General features: G+C 38.3%; 1 protein-coding gene and 1 pseudogene across 2 annotated transcripts in view; one reads left to right on the top strand and one right to left on the bottom strand.

Moving 5' to 3' along the window:
* The window catches only part of ARHGAP28 (Rho GTPase activating protein 28), a 205,591-nt gene extending 189,148 nt beyond the window's left edge, over positions 1-16,443 (bottom strand). For both annotated transcript variants that reach the window (XM_006164003.1, XM_006164004.1), the window contains exon 1: positions 16,231-16,443. In XM_006164003.1, coding sequence (XP_006164065.1) covers positions 16,231-16,406 — 176 coding nt within the window. In that variant the 5' untranslated portion in view covers positions 16,407-16,443. The remainder of the gene's footprint in view (positions 1-16,230) is intronic.
* Positions 13,256-13,566, top strand: LOC102498734 (60S ribosomal protein L37 pseudogene; annotated as a pseudogene).
* Positions 16,444-16,449: the final 6 nt, after the last annotated feature.

Below are 16,449 nucleotides of genomic sequence, written 5' to 3'. Positions count from 1 at the left end.
GACCCTATTGTGGGTGCCCCGCTTTCCCTCTCATGGACACAGTAAACATTTTTTTAAATTAATCTTTTAAGTAAGGAGCATATATTTACCATCTATTAATGATCTATCCATGTTGCTCTAAGTTATATGTGTTCAAGTACAGCTTATTTTTCATTGTTGCCAGTTTTGATTTTAACTATTACTTCACTTTATAACACATGACCAATAGTTTATGTTATCCTGTCCATGAATATTATTTAGTGGACCCTCTCTCTCTTTGTGAAGGGAAGACTTCACAAAGAAAGTGATGCTCACATATTGGAAGACATCCCTGAGAACTTCCAAAGAAGGTGAGGTCACATGTGTACATTTCAGCATTAGCTGTGTTCATTTAGCAACCAGGGATTAAGACACCACCACGTGTGGCCCTTTGACAAGGGAAAAAAGGTAGTTAAGGACTGAGCACTGAAGAAAACAGTTATCTGAGCAACACTTGCGTATGAATTGTGGGGCTAAGGATGAAGTTCATCCTACAGGCAAAAATGTATTATCAAAGTATTTTAAATAGAAAGAACAAATGTAGGGAGCAGCAAGTGGTGTAATGGTTATGTTGCTGGACTCCCGTGTAGTCAACCACAGTTCAAGTCTTGGACCTGGTGACTTAAAACTCACTCTGGGCGTGTGTGTTTGCATGCCCAAGATTCCAAGAGAAGAATGGAGGAGAAGGGATTGTGGTGTGGCCATCCTCCCATCCTCCCTGGGGAGTGATTTCTCACTTTCTGATTCGTCTCTCACTGTCTCTGTGTCTTCGGTGAGTGTATGCACCCTATAGCAAAAAAAAAAAAGGAAGAAGAAAGAACGGAAGAAAAGAATAAATGTGTTTAAGTCTTCCATTTTAGAAATGCTGCATTTCTTTCTTGACTCTTTATTGGATTTTCAGCTCTTTTGTGTAAGTTTTAGATGCTACCCGCCATACCTGCCTCTTCTTTCTCTTTACTTTCCCAGTAGCTAAGCTTTTAGAAGGAGCCTTTTCCACTTGTTGCCTCTAGTTCCTTAACTCACACTCCCTCTTCCTCCTGCAGGTAACCGGCCTCCACCTTTCCAACTCTATTGAACCCACTATGGCAAAGGTCTCATGGATATCTGCACTACTAAATTCCAGGGGTCATTTTAGTTGTATCTTATTGGCTACTTTTGATATGCTGCCCTGTCCACAATCTGTTCATCCACGGAATTCCCAATTTCAGTTAATAACACACCCAGACAGAACTGTAAGTCATTTTTTCCTAGTCCCCACCGTGGATTTACTCACCAACTCATACCAATTTTTCTGCTTATTTTCCTCATAGAATTTGCTATTATTTATATTCCCACAACGCTGGTCGAGGCGCTCATCATCTTTACCTGAAGTACTACATCAGCCTTCTAAACCATCTCTGTATCCCGGCACGGGCTACCTCGAAAACATCTTTATATTTCAGAGGATAAAAGAAAATGAGGGACCCTAGAATAGAATACGCAAAGAGCTATAGGATCATTGTACTATTTTGATTTATTTTATGTGTTTTAATTTAGTACTTCTTAAACCTGATTGAAGCAGCAATGAGCTATCGGGTTGTCAAAAAAGTCATGATGTAAAAAAAAAAAAAAAAAAAAAAAAATTCATCATGACTTTTCCAATGACCCAAGAGACAGAGGACAGAATGAACTGGGATAGACTTAGTTCACTGAAGAGAGGTTTTATTTGTGTGTTTTGTTTGTTTAAAATGCATTTAGAGAGTTCTCTGAGAAGCAAAGCATGACCACCAGCTCTAAAGAGAATGATGCTAATTTTTTAAACTCCCATAGTTTAGCATCAGGATAAGAAGAATATCATGTTTGTTTAGGCCTGGCATAATAGAAATCAGCTTCACTTGGGCTTCTTATAAGCAATGAGTCATGTTGTTTTAGCTGGGGTTGACTCACTATCTTACAAAGAGTGACACAGCTTTAACCATGCAGCGCATGCCCTGCTTTTCCCAATTACATGTTTCCAGCCGCTGGAAGAAGTGGGAGTGAGTCCTCTGGCACAAAACTTTCTGCAACTAAGCACAATTCAGATTTTACAAAAAACAGTTGCCAAGTCAACCTTGTAATCACAGAGCTTTTTAAATGGGAGGATGAGGAGTTAAGTTGTGGTATGTTAAAAATCACAGGGCCAGGCATCCTCTGTTTTTCAAAACAGAATCTGCTGCCAGGGCACTTACAGTCAGCTCTTCTCCCCATTAATCGCTTACTCTAATGAGGTCAGTAAATGTTTTTCTTTGAGATGCCAATGAAAAGTCACAGCAAGAATGTTTTTAAGACTCCCCACGTTACACTCAGAGAGATAACGTGTATGGGTAGTTGTACTAGCGCTTGAAAGGAAGCTGAGGAAATGCCACACTCATAATCAACACCACATTTTCTCTAGTTCTATAGCTTTGAAGTTTCCCTGTCAGGGAGTCAGTGTTCCCCTGCTCCATGTTTTCCTTGCTATGGACCTGACTGTTCCCTGAACGCAGCAGACCAGAGACACTTTTCCATACTTTTCTTCTTAGCTGTACCATAAGATCGGTCCTTGATGTCCTCATGACCTGTGTTCATGAAACTTAGTTCTTATTAGCAACACACACTGAATTCCCTGGCTGGTTAAGAATATAAAGAAGAGGGCCCAGGGGGTGGCAGAACACTAATGCAACTGGACCACATGGGAAAAGTCCTAGGTTTGCACCCCAGAACCTCCCTGCGCACACAGGGAGGGCATGCCATTGATCCAGGCCAGCTAGAGTGGGGATGGGTCACAATGTGAAGACACTACTGGGGGTACCCATCTTCCTGTCTCTGTCCGGCTCTCTTTCTCTTCGGAATAAATAAAGTTTAAAAAAAAATAGTGAGGGAAACTCTTTCAGATCACTGTTTATATATGACTAAAATACTAACCCAATCTCTGAGGTCCTGGTGCACTAAGAACCCAAATGGATCAGAATTAATATCTTGAAAAATAAACCCAGGAGCCCCTAGCCTAGGGCCATTCTGATTCTGATCTCTCCTGAAGATTCAAGTCCAGGCTGAAATAGACCAGATCATTTTTCTAGATGGAAAACCTTGAAGCCTTTCTTAGGTCAATATCATTTCTGGCTCCAAGATCACTTGATGGATAAGGTTTGTGTTCAGGCTCATTGAACACTAGGGATGGCTCAGCCATCTGGATTTCCACACCTATCTTACCCTAAATTCTTGAGGAAAACTGAGAACAGAACTAATCTCCCCAAAGTCATAGTCTAGGACTTTGTTCCTTGATTGGCTTCAATCAGGATAAGGGAAAAACTTGACTGCAAAAAGAAAAGAGGAAAGCCCTATTAACTCTCACAGAGTGTTGTTTCTCAACTTCCACTAAGTTCTTATGTTGGAGCCAGCAGGTGGTGTGGGGGTAAAGGCACTGGACTTTCACATGGCTGAGCATGGTTTGATTCGCGGACCTCGCAGCTTGCTTTCTCACGTTCTCTGTCTCTCTCTCTCGTCAAATTAAAAATTAATAATAATATGTAAAATTAAACAAATAGTTCTAAAAGAAAATAAATAAGTCTTATGTTATAGGTGCCAGTGGCAGTGGCATAGCTCTGATGCAAAGCTGTGTGATGCTGGACTTACATGGAACTGTCTTTAGTTTGCATTCTGAGGTCTCCCTATGCACACCGGGTGTGATCCAGGCTTGTGGAGGCTGGGAGTGGATTGCATCATGAATATCTTGTTGGGGGTGCCTGTCTATTTCCCTTCTTCTCTCTCCATCCCTTTCTTTAATATAGAAATTTTTAAAAAAACTTTAAAAATTAATTATGTTAAAAATCACATTGCAATGAGTTAAGTGAAAAATGTTTTTATCACTGAAATCTATTTTAGTAATTAAAGAAAGCAATTAATAAATCTAAAGTGAACAATTTTAAAACCAACTAAGAACACAAACCTAAGAATTAAAGGGTTGAAAACTGCCTCCTCCCTTTCTTAGATAGGGGACTGGGAGGCTGGGGGGAACCACAGGAAGATTTACTGGTACTGATTCTTAGAACTCTCTTGGTCAATTTAACGACTTCTGTAACACATTTTTGTCTAGTTTCTATTGTAGTTTCAAATATTGTGATCTAAGTAAGATTGCAAGATGGGTGAGAATATAACATTTAAGTGGGAAAAAATCCTATTATTGAACTTCCTTTAAGTGATAACACATTTCTCAAATAAGTTATTTCTATATACTCACATTTATTGTATTAAAACAGAATAGATGGGACCAGCAGTTAGTGTAATGGCTGTGTCACTGGACTCCCATGTAATTGACCGTGGTTTGAGTCCCAGACCCAGTGACTTAAACTCACACCGGGCGCGTGTGCGTGCGTGACCAAGGTCCCGAGAGGAGAAAGGAGGAGAAGGGATTGTGGTGTGGCCATCCCCCCTGGGGGGGTGATTTCTCACTTTCTGTCTCTCTGTCTCTCTCTGCCTTTCTGGCAAGCACATGCGCCCTATAGCAAAAACCTCTCCAAAAAAAAAAAGAAAGAAAACAAAACAAAAACCAGAATAGACATGTTTACAAAGGAAAGAATAAATCAACACTGAATATTTATAAAATCTACTATGTGAAAGCTACTATTGCTGGTCACTTAAAGGAAGACAATAATACAGTCCCTGCTCTTAATAAACATATAATCAAGGTGAGGCAAAACAGTAAGACCACAGTATATTGGAAACGTATAAGACTTACATAGTGGGTCAAAAGTCATTGCCTTGTGGTGTAATCTTGGGCTACTTCTCTGTGCCTCAATTTTCTCCTATATCATAGAACTGTTGTAAAGATTAAATGGAATAATCTTAGTGATTGCCCTATTATAAACTGTAAACTCTAATTTTTTTTTTGGGGGGGGTGTTATAGAATTCACATCATTAGCCAGCTCTGTTGTGTGGTAAAGGCAGCCAGATCCCACATCTGACTGCACAGTTCAAGTCCCAGATCCAGTAGCTTGAGGAACATGTACGTGCATGTCCTGAGTCCTGAAGGGAGAAATGGAGAAGGGATTGTGGCCTGACCATATCTTCTAGCCAAAAAATAAAAGAAAAGAAAAAAAGAACAGAGAAGAGAAGAGAAGAGAAGAGAAGAGAAGAGAAGAGGAGAGGAGAGGAGAGGAGAGGAGAGGAGAGGAGAGGAGAGGAAAGAAAAGAAAAGGAAAGGAAAGAAAAGAAAAGAAAAGAAAAGAAAAGAAAAGAAAAGAAAAGAAAAGAAAAGAAAAGAAAAGAGAAAAGAAAAGAAAAGAAAAGAAAAGAAAAGAAAAGAAAAGAAAAGAAAAGAAAAGAAAAGAAAAGAAAAGAAAAGAAAAAGAAGCAGCAGCTACACCACAGGATAGAAGTGCATGACTAAGTGTGATCAGTTAGTGTGCTCTTAAATGTCATTATGATGGTAGATTGTAGCTTCCTATGGTAGATGGGAACCCTTCCGTCTACTGTAGATAAGGACACCTTCAGAAAAGGAGTTTAGTCTTTATTTTTTTATTGCAGTTATTCTCTATTGTTTTGCTTTTCATCTCTTATCACTTAAACATGGGTTTAATCCCAACTACTGCCACATTAACTTTCGCTACTATATAAAATATTTCAAGTGTGGTAGTGAGGACAAGGGGAAAGTGAGAAGGAAATAGATCAAATATATTGTTAGTTACAACATCATTTTAGGATGTTTAAGTTTGTTTGTTTGTTTGTTTCTAGCACCTATCAGATTTCTCTGTTTATCTGCAAAAAATAAAAATGCACCAATGGACCTTTATAAAGCCAAATACATTGGTGGGTGTTTCTTTAAAATCAAATGCTTTGCTGAGTATTTTATTTTTTATTATAAATATACTTTGTAATGGACGTATAGTTGTTGTACATTCTTATGAGTGTCATCAGTCAGTATTTTCTAAATTGATTTTCATAAATAAATACTGAACAAGAAACTTCAGAGGGAGAACCAGCAGTTAGCGTAATGGCTATGTTGCTGGACTCCCACATAGTCAACCGCGGTTCACGTCCTGGACCCGGTGGCTTAAAACTCACGCCGGGCGCGTGCACGTGCGTGCCCAAGATCCCTAGAGGAGAATGGAGGAGAAGGGATTGCAGCATGACCATCCCCCCCTGGGGGGTGATTTCTCGCTTTCTGTCTCTCTGTCTCTGCCTGTTTGGGGAGCAGACACGCCCTATTGCGAAAACCTCTCAAAAAAAAAAAAAAAAAAGAAACTTCAGAGGGATTCTTTTCCCTATGCATAGCAGATGTACAGAAGTAAATTTTGGGGGTGGCCACAAAGTTTAATGTAGATGTAAAGATTTCTCTTTTGTACATTAATAGATCGTAAATGTCACAATTTAGAATAGTACAAATAAATCTGAAGTATTTGACAATTTAAAAAAATAAAACATACTGCTTTGTTTTTGGTTTCCAGTTTTTCCTTCCTGTTCTTTGTACTGAGTGTTTGGGTATAGTCATCATCTATTCATCTAAGGGATCAGAAATGGAATGCATCCATTTAATTAGTTTTTAAGGGTAACATGAGACATGCAGCTGGTTCTCTAAGTGATACTTAGTATATATATTCTCCCACCCTTGAAATTACATGGTATTTAATGCCTGTCAAATGGATAACTGTCTGTAACATTTATTTATTAATGAGTGATGTAACACATTTGATACTCAAAGAATGTTTCTTAAAGGCCAGATAATTAAAGCAAACCAATCTACTACTTTATTTACTTCCTACTTTACAAAATAAAGCAACCTGAAGCCTTTGGACACATTGTAATTTTGTTTTGATGGATATCCTTCAGTACCACAAAGAAATAGATACACAAAACTTTATGTGATAAAGAATGATACAGTATACAAAACTCACTAACTCAAGTAACTAGAGCACAGGAAGAAACTAAAAGCCAACAAACTGAAATTTCAAAGAAACCACAGTAAATTCTATCATACAAAAGATTGTACAGTTCAGACCCTTTGAACAGTGTTTTCTTTATATACAGTTTTAACAAACATGGTTATCTAATCAAAAGCAAATTATAAAGCACATTAAAGAAACAATATTAGAAAGAAAAGAAGTACTACTGAAGACTTTCAGGGCTGCCTGAAAATGAGAAATAACAGCAGTAAATAATAGTTTGAGTTATGTAAGAAATAAAACGATATACCAACATAGGCTACTATTAAGGCGAGTGAACTTACACATGTCAATGGGCACCATTACTAATAGCACCTTAAAGCTCTCTGTCTTAATAATAATGGTCTAAGAAAAAGTCCATTTACTTTATTATTTTTTATTTTTAAAGAATTATTTTTTAATTTAATTTTAGTCATCATAATTTTTTTTTTTTTTAATTTCACCAGAGAGAGCCAGAGAGAGAGAGGGAGGGAAAGTGAGAAAGCAAGCCACCAGGTCCAGGACTCAAACTGCAGTCAGCTATGTGGGAGTTCAACACCTTAACCACCATGCCACCTGCCAGCTCCCGTTTGTCTTACTTACATTTTTTTTAAATGATAGCATATTTAAGACAAAGAGAAACACACTCATCGTGTCTTATCACATAACAGTCTCCCTTCCCCACTTTATCCTATCAAGATTTTGCATGCAAACACCCTGTGTTTTTTCAGACAGACCCAGGAATCTGAATCTGCTGAAGTCAAGCATACTCTGGTATTTTCGTCCAAAGAGGCTCTAAACAAAACAAAACAAAAGTTATTGCTCATGTGGATAAAATTTATGTCCAAACTGGTTAGAGGAATATTTCATTCACCTCTTTTGCTTTGCAACATAACATTTTACTTTTATTCCTTACTATAAATGATATCTAGAGGTCATATATTTGAGAAATAAGAGCATGGCCACTACTTTAGAAATGAAATGGTTTAGTTTGAGGATGAGATGAAGAAAGATTCTAATTATCTGCTTACTTTCGTTAAAATGCATTTGCAGATGTTCAGGTAATATCTCAAGAACACTGAGGAGAAGAAAGTGTTTCTATCAGTTACAAAAATAGTTTTTAAAAAGAAAATGGGATTTAAGAACAATTATATTCTGGTAATGTAGCATTTAAATCAGCAACTTTGACTTTTTTTTTTTTTCCTCTTAGACCTATAGTAAAATTTTATTTCCAAAATTTATGAAATTTTAAATATTGAAGAATTTACAGTTTTCATAAACTCAGACCAGGTATTAATAAACTATTTTATACAATAAAATAGATAAAAATTTTTAAAAAATTAAAATGGTAGACTAAATGACTGTTTATGCCAATTTATATTTGGTCAACTTTCTAGAGGTGAAAGAAGTAAAATAAGAATAAAACCAGAGGAAATACTGCATATGTATTATATAATATATGGAAAAGTGAAATGTGGAAAAAATGAGAGAAATAAGGATCACCAGTAAACCAAAGTAATACAATTTACTGACAAGATCCATAAAAGGATGATTGGAGAGGAAGCTTCAAGGAGAAAACGGATATTTACATAACCTCAAAGTTTCTCCCCAAAGATAATCACTAGTTACACAGCAGGAAATAATAACTTTGTAATACAGACCTCTAGCAGACATCACCTTAACAGGCTCCAAACCTAACAGCCACATTAATGAGACCTGTTGACATTGTGGATCTGTTGACACGAAGGCCCAACATTACTCCTGAAGAATTTTCATCAAAAAAGCAGAGCCTGAATCTAATCATGAGAAGATATCAGACCAACCTAAGTCGAAGGTTTGCCTACAAAATCACCTGCTAGTTCTCAAGAAGTGCAAGGTCATGCAAGACAAGGACAGATGGTGATGGATTCGAGGAGACCCGAGAGACAAGTAAATTCAATGTGGGATCCTGAACTCAGTCCTACGACAGGAAAACTCCAATTCTTGTGGGGAAACTGGGGAAACTGGAATTTAGTCTGTGGTTTGGTGAACTAGTATGGTATTGGACTACCGCATGGTGTGTGTTTGGGTTTAACAATGATACTCAGCTTATGCAAGATACTAACATTCGGTAAGTCTAGAAGAAGTTTATATGGTAACTCTGTATTGCTTTTGCAATCATTGATAAGTCTAAGATATATAAAACTAAAAAAAAAAAAAAAGTCACCATTTTTAGCTACATGAAGGTGATTCAATAACACTCTAAATTCCCTGAAATTTTGTGGGTACATTAGGGATTAATGATCAGGAAGAACTGGCTGGGTTAAAAATGGATAGAGCAACTGGGCAAATGTTTAGCCAAATGGCATGATCAAAGGAACTGTGCCAGATGTTCCCCAACAGCCCCAAACACAGAGGCACCTATGCTCAGCAGGGACCCCGCTGTAAAAAGAAACCAGAGACATGGACTCTGGTTTCAGCTATAACATAAAGAATGACCTACAAATACTTATTCTCTCGTGAGAATCCTACTTCCGTTAATATTTCTAAACCTGTCAGAAAACGTAAACCTATTATCCCATACAATTAGATGTCCCTGTATGTGGATGCATAGGTTTGTATAGACTTACATAAATACTTAATTAGGAAGAGCTGTTGTTTGAAATAAATGCCTTTTTGATTCATTCATTTTAATCCAGAAAGGTACCAATAAATATGTCACTAAAAGTTGCTAAAGCTAATTTTTCCTCAAAATAAATATCCACTTTCTAATCATTATTAATTTTATGTTAATCAAAGTGTTATAAAGAATAGTTACTATATTGGGAAACAATATCTCCTTTACAAAAGTCTGAACATTGTTGCAGAATTAGAATTCCTAGGATAACCTTGGTTCATGTCTATATTTGTTTGTGAGGAAGAAATAGTGCTTTCTTGCTTCTATTTTTGTCTTCTATCAGGAAGTTTATGGTAAAACTAGATAAATATAAAAAATAATTACAGCCACTTTACTCTACACCATCAACAAAAATTGTTGTATATCATTATTTGTATTGGGTTGTGGGGAAAGTCATGACACATTTTTGCATAGAAAAACACATGATGACTTTTCCAATGACCCAATAAGTAACTTAGAAAATCCCTGGAAAACAATGTATCTAGCTTTGTCTATAGCTATCTTTCATTTTATAAGTGCAATTTTCTTGTATGTATGTCAACATTTTCATCCTGATCCTGAATAGAAACTTAGCAGCTCTTAAAAAAAAAAAATTCTAAAGACAATTTCAACCATCTCTTTGAATGTAATTGAGATTTATAAGTTCTCTATCCTTTTTCACCTTTTACAATAGAAGGTGAAAATAAAGAAAGTGAATAGAAGGTGAAATAAAGAATTATTTTCTTTCCTCCCAACAAACACTCATTCCGGAGTCTCTGCTGAGTGGATAAATTCTGCAGTGGTTTGAATCCCCCATGATCTGAAAAAACCCTAGACACCAAGGCTAGGACTCCCTGCCACTTTCACATGTATAAAGGCACTAACCACAGAAGGTGTCTTGCTTTCCTAAATAGGAATAAGCCTACATTGTCTAGCAACCTAGAAAGTCGATCTGAAATTGATGCTTCTCTTGATATAATCTCAAATCAGTTGATCCAATGGAAAATAAGTGAGATTGAAATATTTGCTATCAAATTTCTCCAGAAGGAATAATATTCTCACTTAAACTACTGAAAACTTTGGGTGTGGATGTCTGTGCGTTGGGATAGAAGGGGGCTGAACCCTGAAAGGGTCTTTGCCTTTTAGCTCCAAAAAACAAATTGAACCTCACTGTTACAAACATGCCGTGCTACTGAGAAGTCATAGCAGAAGCAGACTTTGTGGAATTCTTCAGATTCATTCCTAAGATAACTTTCAAAGATAAAAATAATTGTAAGAAAATAGAATTAATGACGAGAGTTAGCAACTAATACTTACTCATTTGTGTTCTCTATTAGAACCAAGGAATATGGTGATAGAAAATGCAGAAAACGAGTATGTGAGAATTCTTAAAGGAACACAGAAAGAGGAAAATCGCAAAGGCTGAAAAAGGAAATATAATAGCATTTTAAATGCCAAGCACATTTCCCCATGCAAAGTCAAAGAGTAAAAACAGAACAAAGAGGTATTAACTGCTCTTACTTACAGGAAAGCCTTTATCTACAACTTACTGTACTTGCAGCAGTGTCAAGATGAGATAGGCAGGGAGTAAAATGTTATTAAAGATCAAAAAACTAATTTACCTACACTGAATGTTGATTTAAAAAAAAAAGAATTTAAATCTGAGGATACTTGCTATCCCAACCTAGAATTTTTTAGGTACATATAGTTCCCTCTAAAAGTAAATACATGTATATGATTAAAGGTGGTCTCACTCATTATGTTCCATATATAGTTTTCACCAATAGAGTGCACAGATTTTTTCCTCTTTTTCTTTTTTTCAATTGCCAGAGGGCATTTTCTCTTGTCAGAGAGAGAGAAGAGGGAGAAAGTATCTCCTAATGGGGCATGGTCATGCCACGATCCTTCTCCGTCCTTGGGGAAGGATGCTGTCAGGACTCGGGGTACACATGTTTTCCTTCTCTCTTTCACTCTCTCTCTCTCTCTTTTTCTTTCTTTCTTATTTTCCAGAGAGTGTGTGTGCGTGTATTGAAGGGAGAGAGAGACAGGAAAAGAAGAGAGAGAGAGAGAGAGAGAGAAAGCAACTCCCATGGGACATGGTAATGCTGCAATCCCCTTTTCTCCATTTCTTCTTCCTTTTGTTTCTCACATGTTTTTCAAGCTGCAGGGTCAGGATTTGAGCAAGGTCAGGATTCGAACAAGGTCAAAGAGTTCCTTAACCATTCAGATTCAAGCTGATCTAGAATACTATTTTAAACAATCTATTAAATGAGGTAAGAACAAGTGATCCCTAAATCCTATTTTTTTTTTTTTTGAGAGGTTTTTGCTACAGGGCGCGTGTGCTCGCCAGACAGACAGAGAGACAGAGAGACAGAAAGCGAGAAATCACCCCCCAGGGGGATGGTCACGCCACAATCCCTTCTCCTCCATTCTCCTCTCAGGATCTTGGGTACACACGCACACACGCCCGGCGTGAGTTTAAGCCACCAGGCCCGGGACTCGAACCGCGGTCGACTACGTGGGAGTCCAGCGACATAGCCATTACGCTAACTGCTGATCCCCCTAAATCCTTTTGAATTTTGAGATGGGAGTTGTAAAACTCAGGTAGATAATGCAAATTTTAAAAGTATCTTTCTTTTATTACACCAGAAAGTATATGTATGTACAAGAAAGAGGAAGCATGAGAGAAGATCCCCTAACAGGGCCTGATCACACTGATAATCCTTTTTCTCTAATTCTCGGGATCCTGGGCATGCACCTGTGTACCTGGCATGTAAATTGCTGAGGTTGGGACTCAAAACCTGGTCGGTTATGTGGGGTTGGGCTCCCTCTGAAGAGCACTTAACTACTGCAAAACAGGGCTGACCCTACATTTGAATTATAAATGGCCCCTCTTTTCCTGAGAGACCAGCTTCTTTGTTTTGCATTCTTATGTCTGGTAGAGATACAAGTACCAAAAGTGTTTCACTCTTCACTCTATCCTGGCAACAACTATGCTTAGAAGTGATAGCAATAATAATTCGACTAGCCCTAACCCTAACCTGGTGCTTCCTTTGCCTCAGTACATACTCTAAGCAGGTGAAGCAAATTGCCTGAGGCCACATTGTGTAATTGGCACATGTGATGTTCAGGGTCTGGCAATCTGGCACCATGCCTGAGTAACTGACAAGGATAGATTACTGCGTACTCACTTCCACGGTATAAAATAGAAAGAAAATGCAATCCAGCTCAAGCGTGGAAGTGCAATAGGGAGAGGTGGAGAGTGTGGCAAACAGAAGCACCCATGGTCTACACAATGAAGCTGCCATTACTCCATTTCCTCCAGTCCTGGAGGCAGCAGTATAGACTCAGGTTGCTTTTTTCTTCCTTCCTTCCTTCCTTCCTTTCTTCCTTCCTTCCTTCCTTCCTTCCCTTCTTTATTCCTTTTTCAACAAAGTGTTGGAAATCCATATTTACATCTGGAGCCTCTGGACTTAACAATAGTGTCATTTATTTCCTCTCTTAGCTAAAATGTCTATTGGTCTGAAAGATAATGGTCCACATTCTCAGGGACTGTGTCTCATTTATCTTCATTTCCAATGCTTAAGCTGGCCAATAGTACATGCAAAAAAAAAAAAAAAAAAAAGAATTTGGCTGTTAAAAATTCCACCACCACATCGTCTTTGGTCTCAGCCACAGAAGTGAGATGACGAAGGGAATGTCATCGTTTGGGAAGCGTTGCAATAAGCCGCACATGTTGTGCCGCCACTGTGGTTCTAAGGCCCCCTATCACCTTCAGAAGTTGACCTGTGGCAGATGTGGCTACCCTGCCAAGCACAAGAGAAAGTATAACTGGAGTGCCAAGGCTAAAAGACGCAATACCACTGGGACTGGTCGAATGAGGCACCGAAAAATTGTATACCGCAGATTCAGGCCTGGATTCTGTGAAGGAACAACACCAAACCCAAGAGGGCAGCTGTTGCGGCATCCAGTTCATCTTAAGGATTTCGACGATTAGTCAGACAATAAATGTTCTTGGTTAAAAAAGAAAAAGAAAAAATTCCACCATATCATGGCCATTTTATAACCTTGGTAAGAATTCATTAATTTAATCAGCAAATATTTATTGAGCTACTATGATGTGCCAGATATTGCTCTAAACACTAGAGATATATAAGGGGAAAAAAATGAACAAAATACAAAGAGGGAGAGATTTTAGGGCACTCTCCCCTTCCTTATCTGTGGTTTCATTTTACAGAGTGTAGTTTTACCATGGTCTGAAAATAAGTGAGTACAGCACAGTAAGATATTTTGCATAAGGGAGAGAGACCACATTCATGAAACTTTTACTACAAGATGGTGTTATAATTGTGCTTTATTTAGTTGTTGTTAATCTCTTACCATGCCTAATTTATAAATTAAACTTTCTCATAGGCATATATATAGAAAAATATAGTATATGTGGGGTTCAGTATATTCACAGTATCAGGAATTCATGGAAGGCATGGGTTGGGGAATAGAGAGTAGTGTATTGTATTTTAATAGGAGAAATAGACTCTCCCCCTGCGCTCCAAAAAATAGTACTCAAAAACAAATAAATTCGGGGAGTACTGGAGGCCTGGGAAATTAGAAGGAAATGGTTTGCTTTGACTGGAACCTAAGCTACCAAAAGTTAAAGAATGATGATACTTAGAAAGTCAGATACCATAGCCCATGCTTCTAGCACCATGCTGGCCATTGCTCTACAAATCTGTTACAAATATGTCAGCAATTTAAAGGAAAGGGTACCCTTGAAAGAGAGAGTGCTTTCTTCAGAAGTGGAACAATATGATCTTGCTTCTTAGCTTGAAAGAAAGTATTGATCAGTGAGTCAAAGGTTAATAACTTGGGCCTAATTATTTCTGTTATCAGACTCATGATTAATGGTGTGGTGTTCTCTGGCTCCTTGTGAAAACAGGAACCTCTTTTTCATTGCTTTTACTGGGAACCAAGGAATTAAGCTATTATCCTGTGATTGAGCTGCAGAGGGCAGGGGGCTTGCCTATCTCCTGCACCAGAAGGTGAGTGGTACAAAGGCTCTTACAGAGGGAGCGCAGGGCCATCACCAACAATGCAAACATGGAACAGCATACATCCAGTTGGCAGCTTAGGGTAAATCACTAAGGACGGCATGCAACTCTCTTGCTCTCCTGTGTTATCATCCCACAAGACCGCATGCTGAGCTAATAGAACTTCTCCCTCCAGTTTGCTTTGGAGACAACGTAGTTTCAGATTGCCCAACTGGCACAATCTGGCTACTGCTCCTAAACAGCTGGTGGGAATTAGATAGGACAGCCATGCCAGAACCATCTTAAAAAGCACAAACCTGGCCACGTGTCTCATCAAATCACTTACATCTATGTAGTTACTCATAATGTAATGATAGCCAAGGTTTATGATTAGAATACACCCTAAAGACAAATGCGAATCTGTATCTTCAAGGAGTCTTTAAAATTATATATACCACTAAGACTGGAAGAAGTATGTCATTTTCTCATTGTCTTTATGTAGACGAGACTTCACTCAACCTGCTCTTCATAGAAGAAACAATATTTTCTTTGTTACAAGCTCATTGTACATATCAGGCCAGTGAAGTTTGTTCTTCTCATGGACACTAGCCAAAAGGATATTCCTTGATAAAATGTCACAATCTGCTGGAAGCCTCACTGACCAATTAAATTAAGAAACAGAAATAATCATTCTCACACAATTAAATATAAAAATATGAGACAAAAAGAAGTGATTGAAAATAAACGTGATGAAAAAACACACCATCCAGACTGTCCACTAGTCAATGAATCCATAGCAGATAGACACATTTAAATAAATACTGTAACTTCCTGTAAATGTGTGTCAGAGATCAAACCATCTCACTTATTGTAATATTTTTGTTTACACCTCTAAACATTTTTGTTTTAGTTCATCAATAAGCAATTTTGGTTTAAATCCAGTGGCTTTATCTTGTGTCAATAGACACTGATAAGGCAATTTAACATAGATCCCTGATTTTTTTAATCTAAAATACACATAATGAGATGATTGTAGTTCTCTTTTGACACAAAAGAAATAGATTATACTTGTATGTATAACACAGAGTCAACATTAGCAATAATCAACATTTTTATATTACAATCGTAAGGTTTTTAACAACTAGAAATAAAATTGTTTTTAAAAGTCTAGTGAGTGAGATTTACTTTTTTAGAGAATTTTTCAATCCGAGTTTTGGCTCAGGTGACACGCAGGTACTACAAAAACTCTTAGTAATAACAGAATATTTAAGATAATGTTGTTTTTCTTTTTTTTTAATTTTCCGTGCTTCATTTTAAGTATTTTAAATTGTTTCTGTACTGTATAGACAACTTGGGTAGAATTGAGGCATATGTCTATTTCTCATCAAGTTGTATCCAGAATATAATTCCACTGCTAATCTCTGCTAGCCTTGGCTAGTTGAGACTTTGTGCATTTCCCATTTCCAATCAACGACAATACAAAGAACACAAGTAGGCTCGCTCCTCTAGTCCACCAAAACCTGCAACAACCATCAAGTGACGGTGGATCTCTGACCCGACGGAAAACACAGCTGCGAGACTGACCCCCCAGCCCCGCCCGCCTGCGCTCCCCGGGGGGAGCGGCGCTCGGTACCTGCTGAGCGGGTGACTGGCGGAGACCCGGGGCGCGCAGCGCTGCTCGGTGCTGGGCGGCTGCGAGCGGGCGTACGAGTGGTAGGCGGTCAGCACCACGCCGCCCGAGTCCTCCACCTCCATCGTCAGCCGCGCATGTCTCGGCGCCGGCCCCAGAACAAAGACCGGGACCAGCATGGACCAGCGCGCCGGGAACCGGTCATCAGCCGGCGGCCTGGCC

The sequence above is a fragment of the Tupaia chinensis genome, unplaced genomic scaffold (genome assembly GCF_000334495.1).
Source record: "Tupaia chinensis unplaced genomic scaffold, TupChi_1.0 Scaffold143584_1, whole genome shotgun sequence".
NCBI classification, from domain to species: Eukaryota; Metazoa; Chordata; class Mammalia; order Scandentia; family Tupaiidae; genus Tupaia; species Tupaia belangeri.
This window is presented reverse-complemented; position numbering and strand designations above follow the sequence as displayed.